This window comes from Dermacentor variabilis, chromosome 1 (genome assembly GCF_050947875.1).
Source record: "Dermacentor variabilis isolate Ectoservices chromosome 1, ASM5094787v1, whole genome shotgun sequence".
Classification (NCBI taxonomy): domain Eukaryota; kingdom Metazoa; phylum Arthropoda; class Arachnida; order Ixodida; family Ixodidae; genus Dermacentor; species Dermacentor variabilis.
The window spans coordinates 137,023,326-137,041,812 of record NC_134568.1 but is presented as its reverse complement, the minus strand read 5'-3'; the positions used below and the strand labels follow the sequence as shown (position 1 = coordinate 137,041,812).

The 18,487-nt window shown below is 46.1% G+C and overlaps 2 protein-coding genes and 2 long non-coding RNA genes across 10 annotated transcripts in view; 2 read left to right on the top strand and 2 right to left on the bottom strand.

The window, feature by feature from the left end:
- Window positions 1-6,954, top strand: part of LOC142585135 (26S proteasome non-ATPase regulatory subunit 5) — an 85,821-nt gene extending 78,867 nt beyond the window's left edge. For all 7 annotated transcript variants that reach the window (XR_012829037.1, XR_012829045.1, XR_012829041.1 and 4 more), the window contains one exon: window positions 6,756-6,954. The gene's annotated coding sequence lies outside the window, so the exon portion shown is untranslated. The remainder of the gene's footprint in view (window positions 1-6,755) is intronic.
- On the bottom strand, window positions 4,331-5,561 carry LOC142585152 (uncharacterized). The gene is made up of 2 exons (XR_012829046.1): window positions 5,499-5,561; window positions 4,331-4,744 (listed from the first exon to the last, which is right to left on the bottom strand). It is a non-coding gene; the product is annotated as an uncharacterized LOC142585152 (long non-coding RNA).
- Window positions 6,855-8,727, bottom strand: LOC142585151 (uncharacterized). The gene is made up of 5 exons (XM_075695680.1): window positions 8,524-8,727; window positions 7,588-8,357; window positions 7,392-7,528; window positions 7,267-7,318; window positions 6,855-7,198 (listed from the first exon to the last, which is right to left on the bottom strand). Exons 2-5 carry the CDS (start codon window positions 8,329-8,331, stop codon window positions 7,118-7,120), a joined length of 1,014 nt encoding a protein of 337 aa, XP_075551795.1. The 5' UTR covers window positions 8,332-8,357; window positions 8,524-8,727; the 3' UTR covers window positions 6,855-7,117.
- Window positions 8,728-11,633: 2,906 nt separating this feature from the next.
- LOC142585116 (uncharacterized) lies at window positions 11,634-16,085 on the top strand. Its single transcript, XR_012829032.1, has 2 exons — window positions 11,634-12,102; window positions 14,604-16,085. It is a non-coding gene; the product is annotated as an uncharacterized LOC142585116 (long non-coding RNA).
- The last annotated feature ends 2,402 nt before the right edge of the window (window positions 16,086-18,487 follow it).

Below are 18,487 nucleotides of genomic sequence, written 5' to 3'. Positions count from 1 at the left end.
TGTTGGACACATTAGACTAATTGCACTGTACCGTGAAAGATCGGTAACAAAAACATTAAAAGTTAGTTAGCCAATTAAATGCAAGGAAACATTCCTTTTTTTCTTTTTTTGGCATCATCAGTGTTGGTGTGGCAACTATTTTCTCCACTTTATTTGCAATATTGTACAAGGAAGCCTACGGGGTCCCCGAGTTGGTGCAGTGGTGACACCATCGCAGGAATGCCGTCACATTGTTAGTACTAGTAAGTTCAGAATGTGTTATGTCTTCGGCCAGTCTTATTGTTCTTTTGTTACATGTGGGAATAGCTAGTATTGCAAAGTCAAGATCTTAATATAGCATTGATAGCTTAAAGCCAAGTACTAATTGCTACAGGCAAATTTGAAGGTTGTTCATGATACTTTATAATTGCCCGAAGTTTGGTCCATAGGCAGAGAGCTGTTGTACCCATTGGCTACTCGTAAAATGGAAAGTACACAGTATCTTGGTCTCTTCATGGTTAAAGTCCACAGTCACTGTTTATATGAGACAAAAAAATTGTGATATTCTGAAATTCACTTCAAGGTCCAATTCAGTCGGAGCTCTCTTCTCATAGACTGTGTTACAAATGCAAGCAATGTGTGTTGCTTTCAAACTGTTCACAAACTCCAAAAGATGGGCTGTATCTGGAGTGGCTTTCTCGTTCAGTCAGCTGTCACCGACAGACAAAAGATGATGTCTGTTCTGCAAAAATTTCAGCTCTGGTGAATGTGCTTGCATGATTGGTGACAGCTTACATACAACAGTGCCTTACATGCAGTATCGCTCTGTGCCCAGCTGCAAGAACTGATGTATGGTCAATGATGCCGTTATCATGCATGGTTGTCATGGTGACAGTCTGATGGCATCACTGAGTTGGCATGCAACATATCAGCATATAAACGGGCAGTTTAATGTTCATGAAAGATAAAAACTCATTTGCACGACAGTAGCACAAAGCTACAAAGGAAAGGAAATCCATACGGGTTTCTCAGAAAGAAAGCTTCGCAATTGAATAAAAATGTATTCTGGTCTAGGGATTGAACCTGTGGGGATGCGCGACTCTCGCGCGTCCCCTGATATGTTTTTTCCCGCATGGCGCGTCTCCTGTAATCCGGCTTCGCCGCGTGGCCTGCGTGATGCCCGCGGCGGTCGATGTGGTTGGGGCGCAGTGCGAGATGGCGCGAGTGTTGCGTTGCTAACGCCGCCTCACGGCAGGGTTACTTGGGGGCGCAGGGGAGGACGGGCTGGCTTTCTTCCCCGGTGGGTCGGCGAACGGCGTGGACATCCCGCGCGCCGCCGACCCATGCTTCTGCGAGACCGCCTCACGTGGCCGCCTTGGAATGCGCCACCATTCGCGTGACAGTACGCGCGAACGACCAGGCGTTGGGATCCAGCATGGGGCGAACATATTCGCTCGTTTTCCGGTCGCGGTGAGTCGGACTTCTAGATTTGTCGCGCGCCCATCGGCATGTTTTGTGGATAGCAACTCGGCTATCAGGCATTGATCTATGAAAGGTGCAATAAATGCCCTTGTGATTGTTTGCACTACTGTGTTGTCGTTCCTTTGTCCCAAGAGCACGGTGTGAGAGACCCCACAAACCGAGGACCAACGCCTTTCCGGGGTGGTCCTTCTCCCATCTTATTTAACCATAAGGCTAGCAAATTATATAGTGAGGCCAAATTGTTTCTCAACTGAAAGCATCGAAAGCAGGCAGACTCATAGCACCACCTAGGGTGGTGTACAACCATGAAAGACAGCATAACAATTTTTCACTGTCATCCATCTTTCTCCACCTTGTGAAGTTCCACAGAACTGATTTGCCATATTATGTTTAATTTTCAGGTAGAATAATATTGCAGTTACATGAATCATCACTTTTTATGCACGTACGCACACAGAGACATACAGAGAGAAATCTGCTTACGTTTAAAAGGAAAATTTAGCAGCCATTTCAAGATATACAGTAATAACTGTTTGTTGGCATCAAGGTAAATACAGGGTCTGTTCTGAAAGTTGTAGGACTCATTTTTTTGTTGTTGTTGTTCATAAGTATAGTGCAAACAATTAAAATTTTTCAGAGTAGCACCTTTTCGCATCTATACACTGCTGCGAACGAGTTTTCCAGTTTTTGTACGCCTCCAGGAACGCCTCCAGGAACGCCTGGACCGGAATGCTGTTTAGTTCCCTCGTCGCGGCCTGTTGAACCGCCTCTACCAATCCGTGGTGCTTCCCCTTGAGCTTCGATTTTATTCTCTGGAATAGAAAAACGTCTGGCAGGGCGAAGTCAGGGCTGTAGAGGGGCTGAGGCAGCGCTGCCACCTTGTGCTGGACAAGATACTCCACTACGCGGAACGCTGTGTGGCTCGGCACGTTGTCATGGTGCAGCTGCCAATTGTTGCCGATGGCTGGGCGGACACTAACAATGCGTTTTCAGTCTTTTGAGGACTTCCACATAAAAAACTGCATTAACTGTTTGTCCATGTGGTACGAACTGTGGATGACTCCATGTCGATTAAAAAAGGAAATGATCATGGACTTTTGCTTGGATTTGCTCATTCATGCTTTCTTGGGGCGTGGGGAAAAAGGGGTGTGCCATTCTGAGCTCTGCCGCTTGCTCTCCGGGTCGTAATCAAACACCCACGTCTCGTCACCGGTCACTACATTATCCAAAAAGTCGGGGTCCTCAATCACATGATAAAGAAGATCCTGGCAGATCGTTTTCCGGTTGGCTTTTGGTCCTCTGACAACACTCGCAGCACGAACTTCGTGCACACTTTCCTCATGGCTAAGTTTTCTATCACAATCTCAAAAACTTGGGTTTGAGGAATGCTCAAGTCATCAGCAATCATTCTGATACTCATACTACGGTCACTGTTCAGTAAATTTTTTCACATTTCGTTGGTCATATTTTCGTTGGTCTTGCTGGTCGAAGGGCATCCGGAGCGGTCGTCGTGTTCCACTCTTTCCCTACCTTCTCAGAATAGCATGTGCCATTCAAAAACACCTGATCTACCCACGGCAGCATCACCGTAGGCCTCCTTAATCATGTTGTGAGTCTCTTTGCCCATTTTACCAAGCTTTACACAAAATTTGATCGCGTATCGCTGATCCAGTGCACGCTCCATGATTCTCCGTGACTAGGCGTTTCGACAGGGATTCACAGTACAAGCGACCTGCTCTCTTCAGCGGCCGAAAGCCGACTGCCGATTTTTCCCTGAGCATTCCCAATATCCCCTTCACCAATCCTGCGCTGTTACATTCGTCCTGCGGGGGCTGGCGATCTTCGGGGAAGCGACAGTCCCCAACCGAATGGCACCACCATGTCTGCTGCGGCGACTCGCTCTGTAAGGACAATATGACAGTCCCCAGCCCCTTGTCGCCACTATATCTAGGCGCGGTCGGTGGACCAAGTAATGTTAGTGTGTTCGCCGTCTGACGGGTCTTAGAAATCATCAGTCAATGGACAGACGCGGCGGCCACTGTCTGCGGAGTCAACACTGGGATCAAAAGGCGCCTGCTCGGGGCAGGAGCCTTGTCTTCGAGAACCCTCTCACCTCGGTGTGGTCAGCGAAACCTGTGCGGAAGTGAGTGTGTAAACCCTCCCCTTCAAAGGCGGGTCGGCGACGATGACTTTGGACGCTCCCATAGGTCGAAGTCTGAACGGCTGTTTTCCCTCACCTAGGGATCTAGGGAGGACATAGTGTATTTAAGCAGCCGTCGTCGACTGTTCAGTGTGCATTCTCTTTCAGTCATGCTAGACCGATGAACTGTAACATTCTCATGTAGATACTGTAAATAAATCCCATATTCCTCGATCATTCTCAATCAATTAAGTCTGTCCCTTCAACAACGTCCTCAGTGTGGATGAGTTTGACAACGGCATGGGCCAGCTACTATATCTATTTCATGCCCGACCACAACCATTACAGCGCGTGCAGATCGCCTCTTGTCCGCCCAGGAAAAAACCAGTCCTACTACTTTCAGAACAGACCTTGTGTTGGCTCAAACATGACTGATCAAGAGTCACAGCACTGGCATGCTTGCAGTAAACCCTCAACACCTGCTTGCATTGCTGCTCCTTGGCATACCGATTCCTTGTTTTTGCTCACGCATGGTCCAACTAAAAGTATCTTGAGTTTTGGGTACTACTAATGTCGAGGTACCTTTTAGAGGACTAGAGGAACACTGGTATCTGTTTGTTTAAAGGGACATCTACTTCGCCAAACTTCTTTAGAAAATTCAAATGCAGTCTGTACACTACTTTTTGCAGGTTTACTGCCCACTATGGCACCTATTTCTTGAAACATGTGTGATGAAAAGAAGCAAATTTTATTTTCTGTGCGGCCTACAACATGTAACTGCCATTTGTTGGCAAAGAAATATTGTGCTACCGGAGACATGCTGATGCATTAGGCTTGATTTGGCTAAATAGCGTTGCCATGGCTAGCTAGCATTGTCCATTATAAAGGTTGATGAGTAAACTGCTCACGTGCATATAAAAACTTTCATTTTAACTCCTTAGTTGTGCTGGACACTAGATGCTGTTGCATACTCAGCACAGCTCCTTGTTAGTGTGAATAGTCCTTGGGTGCACACAGGATGCCAATGTCGAATGCTGTAGTGCATGCAAATGCAGACGATCATGTGTCTCCTCGTGCTGCAGTCCACCGGTTCTTCTTACGTGGGCCCAGCAGGTGGATTCATGGCACCATCTAGGGTTTGCACTGAAAACCATGGAAAACAGTACTTAGCAAGTGCTTAACAACAATTTGAGTGCGAACAGGCAAGCGGTTTAGCAGGAGGTGCCATATACAGTAAACTCCCCGTTAACTCGAAGCTGTATTTAAAGAAAAGATGCGAGATAAGCGGAGTTTCGAAATAAGCTATTTCAGACAATAGAAGCCCGCTGGTCGCGCATAGACCACGTGGAGTCTTTCAAAATTCCGTCAGTAATAATCTCGGCCACTTTCGCGTTCACTGGACGCGTCGGCGTCAACGGGCAAGGTACGGTTTTACTGGCACTGTGGCAAAACAGCGTGCCCAGCACAGACTATTAATCCCGATGCAATATTTGAAGCCAGTCGTCCGAGCATAACCGCGGTTCCAGTCATCCAACTAGCTGACACTGCTACTTTGAGCATCGTATAATGAACTCGTTGCAATTTCGCTTCGTAAACCGAAACTGAACTGCAGAATAGCACCCTTGCCACGCCTTAGGAGACACCCACGAGTGATGTGGCATATACGCCTCATCGTCGCGCGAGCAAGCATGAAGCGAGCGTCCTTATCAAGCCGCGATCTTGCTGAAGTGTGGGCTCGCATGCTCGTTTCTTTTGGGCGCACAGCGTGGCCTATAATCGTGCCTGTTCAAAAGTGCCAATCATCTTGCTCATGATTACTATTAATACGCCGTTACCACATTGATGTGTTTCTGACAGCGTCCTAAATGATAAAGGAATAAGAAAGACGTCGGCTCACAGCTATTGCTTGAGGCCACAACAAAATGGCAGCGAGCAGCCAAGCAAGTGCGCGCGAGCGGTGATAGACAGAAGTATAGTGTACTAGAATAGACAGAAGGGGAAAAAGTAAGCGTGAGCAGGAAGCGCGGCCCGGCACGGCGTCTGGCTCGGCTAGCTGCCGCTGTGCGGAAAGCTAGTTCAAGCGACGTCGCCTTTTCCTTGTATTTTCGAAGTCGACATTTCGAGATATGCGGTCTAGTGCGAAAGCTTTTCGATATAAGAGGTGAAAAACATGGGTCGACACCACGACCGGGGAAAAAAAAAAAAAACTTGTCCGTTATTTCTAGATATCGGAGTTCAAGTTAATGAGGGGTTACTATATGCCTGACGCTCCCATTTATGAAACAGCCAGTATCTGCGCACACAAAAACCATAGATTCTCAGCTTGTGGCCAGTGGCGCACCTCCTCCCGACTGTAAATTGTGACAAAACCACAAGCAGCGAGCTGAAGGGTGTGGCGCCGCCACCGTGTAGACAGACTGTGTGTCGGTGAGGAAGCGCCCTGCCTAATCTGGAGTCCACTTGTGTTCCAGTAATTGCAGAACAACCTGTACAACCTGTTAGACCTTTTGTTAAATCAGTTTAAATTATTTTATCCAACAGTTCACCTGGAATGACCATAAACTGGATTAAATATAGGATAAAAGTTTAAGGGGCTTGTTGCACTAACTATCCCAAAGATAGTACACCTAGTAAGAAAGCTATAGGTATTACAGCATATTTGAAATGCTAAACTTATGCAGTTCTCAATTGGATACTCTCAATAAAATCTGTCTAGGAAAAGTAAAATGCTTCAAAAGCAGTGCATCTGCTTGTCAGCACTTCCTTGTACTTTTGTTTTCAGCTCATTATTTGTGACGCATGTTGGAATATCTGTACCTTTCAACCTCATCCAGTCTACAATTTCTTGTAGTGTTAGTTAATGATTAACTCCTCTGGAAAAGAAGTCAGGAAATTGATAACTGAGGTTATAGTTTGTAACAACCAATTTTGTTTTTTTCCATCTTCACCTGTCATATGTGCTGTTGCAAAGACTGACCCCCTGGTGCTGGGGTTAAAACAAAATGAATGGTTCATTACAAAATGCTCCCAACTTTTTCTGTATTGCTGCCCTAAGTTGACCATTAAAAATATTTCACGCAGGCAGCTTCAGGTTACTATGAATAATAGACTTGCGTCACTAATAAAAATAACCTATGGATTTTTCTTTTTTCAGCAAGAAGCTCAAGGAGCAGTGTGATTTTAGAACATTGGCGGCCTAGACCTGTTTTCTGCAGCTCCTTCCCACAGCTAATGGAACACAGAACAATGCGGAAAGTTGTACAAAAAATGTTTTATTGTAGAATGTCACCAACGTAAAACAAATAAAGGGATCACTTTCTGTCAGAAAAAATATGGCAGCATGATTCACTCAATTGTTTTGGCACGTTTCATTTCTTTTTTAATGCATCTTTATAGTATAGGCAGCTAAATCAATTTTAAGACGATTCACTGTGAGCAGCAGGCTTCCTGTGTGAGTCAATGGGATACCGTCATATAGGTAAATAAAGTGTAGACATATCACAACTAAAGTTGGCCCTATAGTTGTTGAAGCAGAGAAGAGGAATTTTTCCTCAATTCTGCTGCAAGCTTGAGGGCAATGTCCAAAGCTGATGAGATCTGGAATAAAAGAATTGTTTTTTAAATTAATGCAATGATTCGTTCGAGTACTGCAGCAAAAGTAATACCTTAAATAGTGAAGTATCTGCGGTGGCACTCGTGCCACTGGAGGGCCAGAGGCTGTTGGGAACAAAAACATGGCCACAAATTTAGACGTGTGCCCAGCAGGAGTTGAATTAAGACATGAAATTACCATTTTCTTGAAAGATGTGTAAACGTGGCGTCAAGGCCAGCATTGAAGCAGCATGAGGAATGAGGAGCATCCATTTGGCGGTGCCTGGATTTCTTTTGTTCAGTGCAGCAGCAGCAGGAATGAGCTAGGCAGCAACCCTGAAATTGCATCTGTTGTTGGCAGAAATCCGCAAGACATGCTATAGCTATGTACTCACCACAGTGCACAACTCGGCATTGCGCTGCGCTGGATAAACTACAGCAACTTGGTGGTACTTGCGCTGCACTGAAGCAGTCTTGTGACTCGAAGATCTCCTACGAGTGCTATCATAGGCACACGGGTGCGATGAAAATTTGGGTGCATCATCCATGCTTGTGGGGGCTGTGTATGAAACAAAGTCATTTGTAGGGTCAAGTATGACACTCATACAGCTGCTTGCAGGTTCTTCCAACGCTTCGAGTTCACAGTCTGCTTCTATGTGACGCGCTTCCCGCAGGTTGTTTTCTGGTGGAAAAGTAGGCACTCCAGTGGGGGAGTGCAGCCCAACTTGTCCATGTTCTAGCGGTGGCAAACTGCCGACGTCAGAAGCACAAAGGATCGCCCTCTCTCGATTGATGCGATCTCCAGAATGTCGTAGCGTAACAAAATTTGAGTTTCGCTTACTTGGGGCCAGTGGCAATGGCTCCCGTGTTATATCAGCCTCGAGATAGCGAACGTCTTTTCGAAGTTCCAATGCATTGGACTCGCTCCAGCCACCGGCGATTTCTTTATTGACCACCCCGCAAGCTAGTTGGCATTTAAGCTCGTCAATTATATTTAAAGCATTGGAGTACTTGAGTAGCAGGTTATTGTACTGCTGGTGGACTTCCGTTAGCGTGTTGTTGACTGCTTCGATGTCCACGTACGGTTGCTGTGGTTGTTCAGATTCATCTTCTACCGATTCAGTATCGGTTGTGTCCATAGCTTCAGCGTTTCTGCAGCTGCGTGCTGTGAACACGTATAAAATAAAAAATAAGAGGATGGATGGAACACAAACCGAACGGTAAAGTACACACACACGCGCGCGCAATGCATGCAGAGCAAAAGGGGGCAACCAAGTGATCGCCCAAGTTGAGTGCGACATTATGGATGTTTAATATTAAGCGCTTTATACCTTCCTTGCAGCCGCTACGCCTGGTTGTCGTTGAGGTAGACCATGTAAGAAATCTGCGGGCCTTCACCACGTTCCGCGCAAGTTTTGCTCCGTACCACGGAGGTTGTTATGGCGACAAACCGAAAACAAAGCAGCAGAAGCGGGTAATCGATGATGATGATGATAGGTGTTCTGTGCTTCGATGCTCGGGACACCATAGTGAACTAGGAAGCTTTCTAGTGGTGCGACCGAACCGCCCTCCCCTTGCTTGCCGCTGTCTCCGCCAAAAACGTTGGCCGCGAAAATAGAGTTTCATATCAGTATAGCTAGAGGGAAATCTGGCGCTGCGATCGTTCAACCGGACGAACAATTATGGTGGCTAGAAGGAGAGGTGTGAATACCGGCGGCGAAAACGTGACCCCACAGCGCACCGATGCCGCGGGACGGCGCTGTTGACCGAGGCGGGGGAAGCAGCCAGACGAAATGAGCGCCTCGCCAGCCTCGCGTCGGCTGCATCTCTAGAACCGAAGTGAAAGTGAGCCCGTTTCAGATATCCCGGGCTTTCTGCGAGCGTCAAAGAATAAATATTTATCATGAAAACGATCTTACGTCAGACCACATCATTACTCCGGTGAAATTTTACGGGCCCAGTTCGCACTGTATCGAGATTCAAACGCGTTTTGTCTGTGCACATTTCGTGAAGCGGCTCATGGTGTTAAGGGCTAGTGGGGGGCTTCGAAATAATTTCGACCACTTCGGGTTCTTTAACGCGCACTCGCATCATACGGCACACGGGCGCCTTGCATTTCGCCTCACTGAAAATGCGACCGTCGTCCTCTAGATCAGCGCAGTCAATCACCTTATGCGTGACGCACGCATAGTAGTCATTCACCCTATGTAGTCACCCTATGACGTAGTCACGCACAGTAGTCAATCACCCTATGCGTATCAGGTAATGTCTCCAGATTAAGAGACATTACCTGATAATTCGTCTCGACGTATTTACATGCCACTTTCTGTCTGCACTTGCACACCTGTAGCATGTTATTTTGACGCTCATATAAGCAATTTCCCATGACTGCAGACAGTGAAGCAACAGATCTGGTCATGAAATCGTTTATTTACAAGTGAGGAAAAAAATAGTGAAAACTTTACAACACACCAGGTTTCAGTGTTTTCCATTTATTCTCACTGCCCTGCTGATTGACACCTTTAAGCAAAAAGTGAATCCTTGTGAGGCAATAAAAACGTGTAACTGAGGCTGTCAGGGTAGCAGAATGGTCCAGGCAACCAATTTTTGGCATATCACGAATTGACTGCAATATTTCGGCCACAGCTTTGGCTATGCAAGCGTGTTACACTGAATGAACGAGTGAGTTTCTTTTCAGGGGCATTTACCAGCTTATAGGACGATTCTGGGGGATATAAAATGCCCCCAAGGTCCCGCTCTTTGGATGCCTTTGATGGAAGTTCTCTGGGGATATTGCCTTTATCACTAAGACATGCTGCTTTGCAGTCTTCACAATGTGTGGGCAAAACACGCCTTCTCGCCACATAACCTGCAATGTAATAACCTTAAGCCGTGCGTCGCTGCGGTGCTCTACATAACTTTGGTGGTCCACAGCCACTTGCACGGCATCTGTTGGCACAGCCTTCACGCTGTCTTCACTGTGGCTTTCTTGTTCAGCCAGCACCTCTTCAACAGATAACTCCAGGACATCCGAAGACACATCGCCGTCCTTGGGGCTCCTTGTGAGGCTCTAGAAGCTAAGACACCTGGATGTGCACAAGCAACATTAGTTACTTAAGCATGCCGAACTTCTGCAAAACATTGGTACTATTTACCAAGCTTGCACGTATACATACCTTATGACTAGAATGAATTGAGGTGGGGTAGGATGATTGTTTGCCCCACTCGCTTGTCTCACAACGCCAAAACATTGCTCCAGGCGGTCTTGGCTCAGTTTCGAAGTCGTCATGTACATGATGTCAGCATTGTCGGTAAAGTACTTTAGAAGGTGTTTTGTTGAATGGATGGTCATCGTCAGCCCCTTAGAAGTACTGTTACTAAGAAAGCCGAGCCCATTGGAGTGAGCCTCCCATTCATCAAGAAACGGAAGAGTTTCATCAAGGGTGGCCTCTTTCTTGCTGCCCCGTCTGAAATACCAAAGAGAACAATCATGCACCGTTTTGAGAGAAAAACTATGTTAAAATAACCTCATGACTTCTGCAGGGAACCTCGACGTCCTATAAGCTGGTAAATGCCCCTGAAAAGAAACTCACTCGTTCATTCAGTGTAACACGCTTGCGTTTGCAGGCAGGGGCACACAAGAGATACCTTTCCTGTGGTTTTCTTGCACCGAGTATAACATCCGGGCACAAAGCTCCGTCTTCTTTTTCGCTGCCGACTGCATCTCGCCCTCGAATTACGGATTGTCGCGAGGAACACTCCAAAAGGGGCGCCGAGACCAACTGACAGCGGAGGCGCAGGCCAGCACGGCTACGAGTCCCCCGCCGCGAGCGGCAGCGCCACATTCCCCCTGGTGGCATCGGTGCGCAAGGGGGTCACGCGCGCCCGAAGGAAAGCGCCACCGGTATTTACACCTCCCCTTCTAGCGACCCTAGTACAATGGCATCGAAGTTTTGGATGTCCGATGAAGATTCATTTAGTTGGTTCATCAGACCATAGAGTTTTCTACAAAAATGCATCAGACCGATCAGACGTACAGCAGACAAAATTTTGGATGTCCATGGAACGTCCATACAGTTTGTACTTTAAACGTGCATTGTAGGCCCCCCAAAGCGTTTTTTTCGCATTGTCTACGCGTGCTTCTACGATTTTGACGTGGCCGATGCTGCGCAGTTGGAGCCTATAGTTTGGTGCGACGATCGCGCGGTATCATCAGTGAACATGTAATGGATGTCTATAACGTCCCATTTCTATTTTTCTTTTGCAATTAATGACTTTTTTATTTGGAAAAGTAATTGAAAAAACAAGGTACAGTATGTTTGGGAATGAACTTATATAGTAGAAAAAACTGCATGAAAATTATATCAAGGCGCTCTACTTTTGTTGAGCACCACCAAACTTTTTAAACTGTGGCAATCTTCCCGTGGGAAAGTGATTGCGTAGCCTCCGACACTTAACACTCCATCTCGGAGGCCATGTGCGTCGAAAACAAGTAGCCGAAAGCACGCCACAAATTTTGCTCTAAATGAAAAATGGTGTTTAATGACTTCAGAAAAGTTAAATGATTTAAAGAGATTTTACGCAACATTATTGTCTAATTATTAATTATTATCACAGTCGCGGGCCTGTTATACGTCACCATAAGCGCAGTCATTGCAATGGTGCAGCAGCAAGCAAGCGCATGCGGTCATGTAACTTATGTTCCAGTCCGGCCGGTTAGTTCTTTATTCTATGCTGGCGCTGAGCTTTCTCTATGGCTGAGCAGTGCTGCTCTATGCTGTGCTCCCTGAAGGCTGCAGAATATAGCGCCAACCTTTCCGTTCTCACAACGAGATGCTGTGACACTTCATTTCTTATTCTCGCCATGTCTGCAGTGGTGTCCGGTCGTCAGCAGGCACATGGTTTTCAAGGTATGTCGGTGGTTTGTTTTTGTACTTTCTTCTCTTTTATGCCGGTAATGAGTGCTTAGCATGGGCCGGAAGAGCTGATGCACAACGCGAACGCCCAGCGCTTCGGCAGTACCCTTCAAGACATGTCGGTGACGTTTCTTATAGCGTCCTCTATCACCTTGCCCCGGGATTGCCCCGAAACCAAAAAGGTGCGCTTTGCACCGCGGTGGTGGCGCACTGCGGAGGGTCAACATCGAGGACAAAACTGCACCCCGTGCAGGGTGCTTGCATGCAGCGCCACTTTACCCCTGGCGCACGAAACGTGCGCGAACACGCGCCCGCGCACATTTTATTGTTTGCGGGTGCTGAGCATCCGCGGCAAGCGCTCGAACCTTGTCAAACGGCGTGCTCCGACATACCTGGTTGCAAGCAAACACCAATGGCTATTAGGGTCGTCAGGAACGGGTCGTTCCTGACGACCCGTTCAACGAACCTGTCCACTTTCGGTCGCTCTTCACCACATTGTTTTTGGACGAGGTCGATCAGCATGTACGTCGTCTTCGCTGTCAGACGAAATTGAAGAAAGCTCATAGATTGCGGCAACTACTAGCGCTTCCTTTCTCATTGCCGACATCTCCACTAGCTAACTCCGTCAACTCCATTGCAACCGCAGCTATCGGGCCAGAGCGTCTGCGGTTCTGCAGTCGGCTGTGCGCGCGCGCGTCGCGCGTCCCGCAGTGCTTGCTGGGATTATTGCACCCCGGCGCACCGCCGATTTTCTCGGTGCGAGACGGGGCAACGGAAAACCGCTCCAACAGGGTGCGCTTCCGGTGATCGAGGATTGCGGCTAGTAGCAAGATAGCATTTGAGGAGCGATTGAGAAAAATGGGGGAAATTCGGTGGGCTAGGAAGGTTTTCAGTTACTTATACACGAGGAATGTTGACACGAGGTGAAGGAAGCGAACTAGAAAATTGACAAGCAAATACTTGGGCAGTAGTGGGGGGACAAGTAAGGAATAATCTGTCAAGAAAAAGGTTAAGGAGACAGAGAGGGGTATGTGGAGTACAGAGATGCAAACCAAATCGGCATTGGAGACATACAGGACGTTTAAGCAAGAAATAGCGAAAGAAAATATTTACGATAACTCTAAGGGAAGCTCATTGTTGTTTGAAGCCAGGACAGGTGTACTGCGGACTAAAACGTACCGAGCCAGATACCAGGAGATAGATTTGGTGTGTGAGGCGTGTGGAGAGGAGGAGGAAACTGCTGAACACCTGATGCTTGTAAACAACTTCACCCTGCAGTTGAATCTAACGGGGAACTATTCAAATCTTTGGGTTTTAAAGACAGTGAAAGTAGAATAGACTTTGAACAGGTAGAAATAACTAAACGGAGACTATCTGATTGGTGGATAATATCAACGCAAAAGTAAAGGAGTAAATACATAGGTATGCATGCATATAGAACCATTAAAGGCTAGGTGGCGCGCGCCGCCGCCGCCCGATTCAAAGGGTTGAGCCTCAATCATCCATCCATCCATCCATCGATGGTCGGTGCGCACCGGTGCGGTTGATCGAGGATGAAAGTGCGCATCAAGGCGCCCCGGTGCGCACCGGTGCAGGTGATCGAGGACGCTATTAATTGGTGCATAGCTAAGACTCGTGAACAGCTGAACTGCAACCCGAAACAAATGGCAACAGAGAAGCGACATTCTTGTTTGTCTCCCTTTGTTCCGTGTTTCAGTTCATTTTCTCATACTCGTCCTAGTCTTTCTTATACTGTACTGTACGTGCGTCTCGCGGTCCGCAGGTTTTGTGCACAACAGCACGATTGTTTCAGTGGTTCTGGCACACGTTTTCGATAGTGGTGCTCGATGTTGTGAGGTAGTCGCCGTTAATGCATTGCTTTGGAGGTCTTTTGTAATAAGAGCTGTCTGTAGAGTTACATGATATTTTGCACGCTTTGTTGCTCCTCTGCACGTTTACATAGCTCCTCTGTATAGCGTGCAGTATTACGTGCTTGTATCATTTGTAGGCACAAGCCATGTAGTACTTTCACGTGTTCTTGAACAGTCGATCTTTTTGCACATTATATAAAGCTTTGTTGTGCTCTACTGCTTTTTATTGTCATTTTTATTGTCAGCAGTGTTACTTAAGCAGCTGCCTTAGATCTGCCTCCGTGATAAAGATGCTATAGCTGTGGTTTTCTACTCTTAAGATTTTAACCTAATCACTGAATTTAGAGAAGCTGAAAACCGGTTACATTAGGCGTCTTAAGCTACCTTGTATGTCATCCCCACGCATTCAGAAATGTGCCTTAACTTGAAGCCCATGCTTGATTTGGTCGAGATAAAGACCGACGCGAACGCACCCAAGGGGAGACAGTGAGTGTCTTGGGCACGTTCACACCTATCGTTATAGTGACAGTCAAGCATGGGCTTTAAGTAAGGGTGAATATCTGAATGCAGGGGAAGTAATAAGCGATGTGTTTGCATAGTTGTAAAGATTGTCGTCTTTTTCAGGTTTAGGATGCTCAAGCCAGCCAGCAAGAGAGTGATCTTTCAAGTACGGTTCGCCTTCCAGCCCCACATAGCATCGTACCATGTGCCTTTAGGAGTGCTGGCAAATTTTCTTCCTCTTTTAAAACTGGTAGCGGTCTAACTTGTCACGGTAATGACTACAAGGCTAAACCTCACTATCTTCAGCGCCCAAAAATGTTCCTTTTGAAGTGGCAACCTTAAGATGAGCACACAGTGCAACATGTTTTCTTGGTAGTACTGCCGCGAAGACCAATGCAATTACACTGCTGCTATGTTGAGCCCAGTGTATGAACACCAACCAGATAACGCTACGGAGATGTAGATGTAGCAGCTCGTCTCCAGCATCGGTTGAATATCAATGTTTTGGCCTTTCGTGGCACCTGATTGCATTTTAAGTAGTGCTGTATGTTTTCAAAAATGTGACAAATATAGAATCGTGTTATGTGATGTCAGGCTGAGTGTACAGAAAGCAGTGAGACAGTTTAAAAGGAAAGCACTGATCTGGTACTGCTACGAATGGCTGAGTACTCTCAGCAGCATGGTGTGGTCTGGTACCACTGCATTTGGTTGACTAGTGCATGCCAAGCGTGCTGTGGTACCAGGTAACCACTAACTGCAATTACATTGACATTCCTTATGATCCATGAATCTACACACGAATTGGCTGTAGTCTCACTCGCATGGAAATATGGTATAGTTATTCTACTCGAATAATTTATAGAGCATACCATTTTTGTACTTATACTGCATGCTTACTTATTCGAGCACAATCACTTCCTCGTTGAGTGAGAACAATGTGTGAAAACAATTTTCTTTTTATGCAGCAGCTGTGTTCCAAATTTTTCCCCTTTATGGATAAGCTAATTTTGCACCCTTCTGCAGTTGGGGGTTGCCTGCTTTTCTTACAGAATTTATCATTGTGCTAACGTATTGGTGGTTTTCAGATTGTTTTTCCTATAGGATATATTGCTCTTTTGGGCCTTCAGCTGTTGCTCTCCTTTGTTTCACTATGTTGTTTCTATTTTTCTTTTGCTGAATACAAAGCTAGTCAAATAGTGCTTTGATGTTTCCGTGTGTGAATTTTGTTTTTGTTCATGAGAAGTCTGATAATGTGCCATTTGTGTTCTATTTTACTGGAGAGAATGTAACACTGCACTATGAGAAGTGTTCCTTGGCAAGCGTTGCTTTTGATGTCTCATTTTATTTATCCTTTAGTATGTTTATGCTTAGCTGTTATGCATACATAGTATTTTTGTATTGGTTCATGTGTTAAGTGTTCATTGTGCCTTTCAGAAACCAAGAGATGGCATTGTGTTGTATTTTTACTGTTCACTTTATTTTCATGAGACAGCTGCAGTCTGCCATTGTATTTCACTGCAAATATTGCGTGCATCATTACGTACATGTCAAACGGTTGATACCAATAAGAAATTTCACAATAAAAATGCTGGTGGTGACAAGGAAGTTTTTCTTCGCTTACTAACAGTGGCACTTCGATTTGTTGTCTCAAACAGTCCAGGACTCTGAGAAGCTGCATACAGCCAATAATCACTGGCTGTAGTAGCGTCTCAAGCAGTGTGGGGAACTCTGGGACAACAAATTGAAGAGACCCAGTGCATGCATCCATGACGAATAAAAGAAACATCCAAAAATAGTACAATGAGCGGCCTATGGACGTAAGGGTGGTTAATATGGATATCCATTAGGTGTTGCATATATCCAGCACTGTCATCCCCACAACGTACTACTTACATGTTGCAGATGCATTTGCGATGATCCATAGTACATCCATACAACGTTTTCTGGATAAATCTGGATATCTGATGGACATACTGAATCCCCAAGGTGTACCATATTATGCGCATCTAATGGATGCATCTGGGCAGTAGCTTGAGTCAAATTTTATTGAAGGCTTCATTATGCATTGCTCATTTATCTGCTCATTGAAATGCATGATTTAGGACTTTGAGAACACAAACTTACTTGTGGTAGGAAAGGTTTCTGCTTCCTGGCTGTAGTCTAGTGTCGCAAAAGGGGTAAGTGCAAAGCGACGCCGTAACGCTTCGAACATAAAACGGACATACTTTAACATAAAACGAAGCATACTCGTACGAGGCCTCAAGCATCCCGGCTAGCAGTGCAGCAGATGTGGATCCCAAGGGAAGGGAAGCGTAGCAGAGGGCGGCAGAAAGTTAGGTGGGCGGATGAGATTAAGAAGTTTGCAGGCATGAAGTGGCCACAATTAGTACATGACCGGGGTTGTTGAAGTATGGGAGAGGCCTTTGCCCTGCAGTGGGCGTAACCAGGCTGATGATGATGATGATGAGATGTGCTTAAAGGTATTTGAAGACGTTCAGCAACCGTGACAGCCGACGCAGCCTTTCGAAAGGGCGAGCGAGCGTTCGCGAGAAAAGTCTCGTGTTCGCAGCAAACAGGCGTCGTAGCAGATGACACATTTAGCATTCCTCTCAAGCGCGCAACACTTTCTCATAATACATTTTTATTTCCATAGATACTTGATGAGCATATTTATATATATAAAGTACATGCATGGTTGTTATTGCTGTTGTAAAAATTATTTTTTGGTGCTAATTCGGGAAGCAAGGCAGATGACCATTATCGTTGTGTGCACTCTAAAAACAGTTTGCACCCTTTGCGGTGTATATTTGTCCCACAACGATAATCGTCATCTGCCCTGCTTGCGTTTCCTTTCCTGGAAACTCGGCGCTCGCTACTTTCCTGTCGAGAATGCTGCGTCACACTGATAACGCGCATGCCGTTCGTGACTGGCGTGACTGGGAAGTACCGGGCTCGCAGCGTTAAAGAAAGGAAACGCGGGCAAGACAGATGACGATTATTGCTGTGGGACAAATACACACCCCAAAGGGTGCAACTGTTTTATACACTCTTAGAAAAATTTACGCCCTTTGGGGCGTATCTTGTCCCACAACAATAATCGTCATCTGTCTTGCCCGCGTTTCCTTTCTATAACGCTGCGAGCCCGGTACTTCCCAGTCACGAACGATATGTGCGTTATCAGTGTGACGCAGCATTCTCGACAGGAAAGTAGCGAGCGCCGAGTTTTCAAGAAAGGAAACGCAAGCAAGGCAGATGACGATTATCGTTGTGGGACAAATATACACCCCAAAGGGTGCAACCTGTTTTTAGAGTGTACACTCTTAAACCAGCTGTTTTGCGGTTGGCTGCGCGCACGCACTTTAAAATTGATTTTAATGATGTTCTAAGCGATATTCGCCGCTGATATATCATAGACGATGTGTGTGTGACCAACTAAATCGATCTCACAAGTTATCATCTCACAAGTTATCTCGACTTCAAATTTTTGTGTCAGTACTCAAGGAGTACTGACACAAAAATTTGAAGTCGAGATAACTTGTGAGATCGATTTAGTTTGTCACACACACATCGTCTATAAAATATCAGCGGCGAATATCGCTTAGAACATCATTAAAATCAATTTTAAAGTATATGCGCAGCCAACCGCGAAACAGAGCACCTCGCGACATTGACATCAACTGGGATTGTAAATCCCAGTTGTAGTAGTAGAAGAACAGTTACAAACGGAAAACTTTCAGGTATATGGAGTTGCCGAAACCCATTTAAGAGATGAGGAAGAGCCACCATTCGTTGCGGGATACACCTGGGTTGCGTGCAATAGAAAAAGGAAAGAACGCAGAGGAGGAGGCCTTGGGGCGCTGGTGAAGGGACAGGACTGGGAAAGGGTAAGGGAGAGCTGCAGTGAGCACATGTGGCTCAAGGGCACCGTAGGGAATGTTGAGACAATCCTGGGAGTTGTGTATCTAAAAACGGGGAATGAGTCGAAAGAGGAGAATGCAAAACATTTC

What these genes read in the sequence shown, in the direction of transcription:
- LOC142585151 (XM_075695680.1), bottom strand. Translation starts at nt 8,331, where the DNA reads ATGGACACAACCGATACTGAATCGGTAGAAGATGAATCTGAACAACCA. An exon ending in ACACATCTTTCAAGAAAATG is followed by an intron (nt 7,319 to 7,391) that starts GTAATTTCATGT and finishes TGTTCCCAACAG; the next exon opens with CCTCTGGCCCTCCAGTGGCA. An exon ending in CAGATACTTCACTATTTAAG is followed by an intron (nt 7,199 to 7,266) that starts GTATTACTTTTG and finishes CTTTTATTCCAG; the next exon opens with ATCTCATCAGCTTTGGACAT.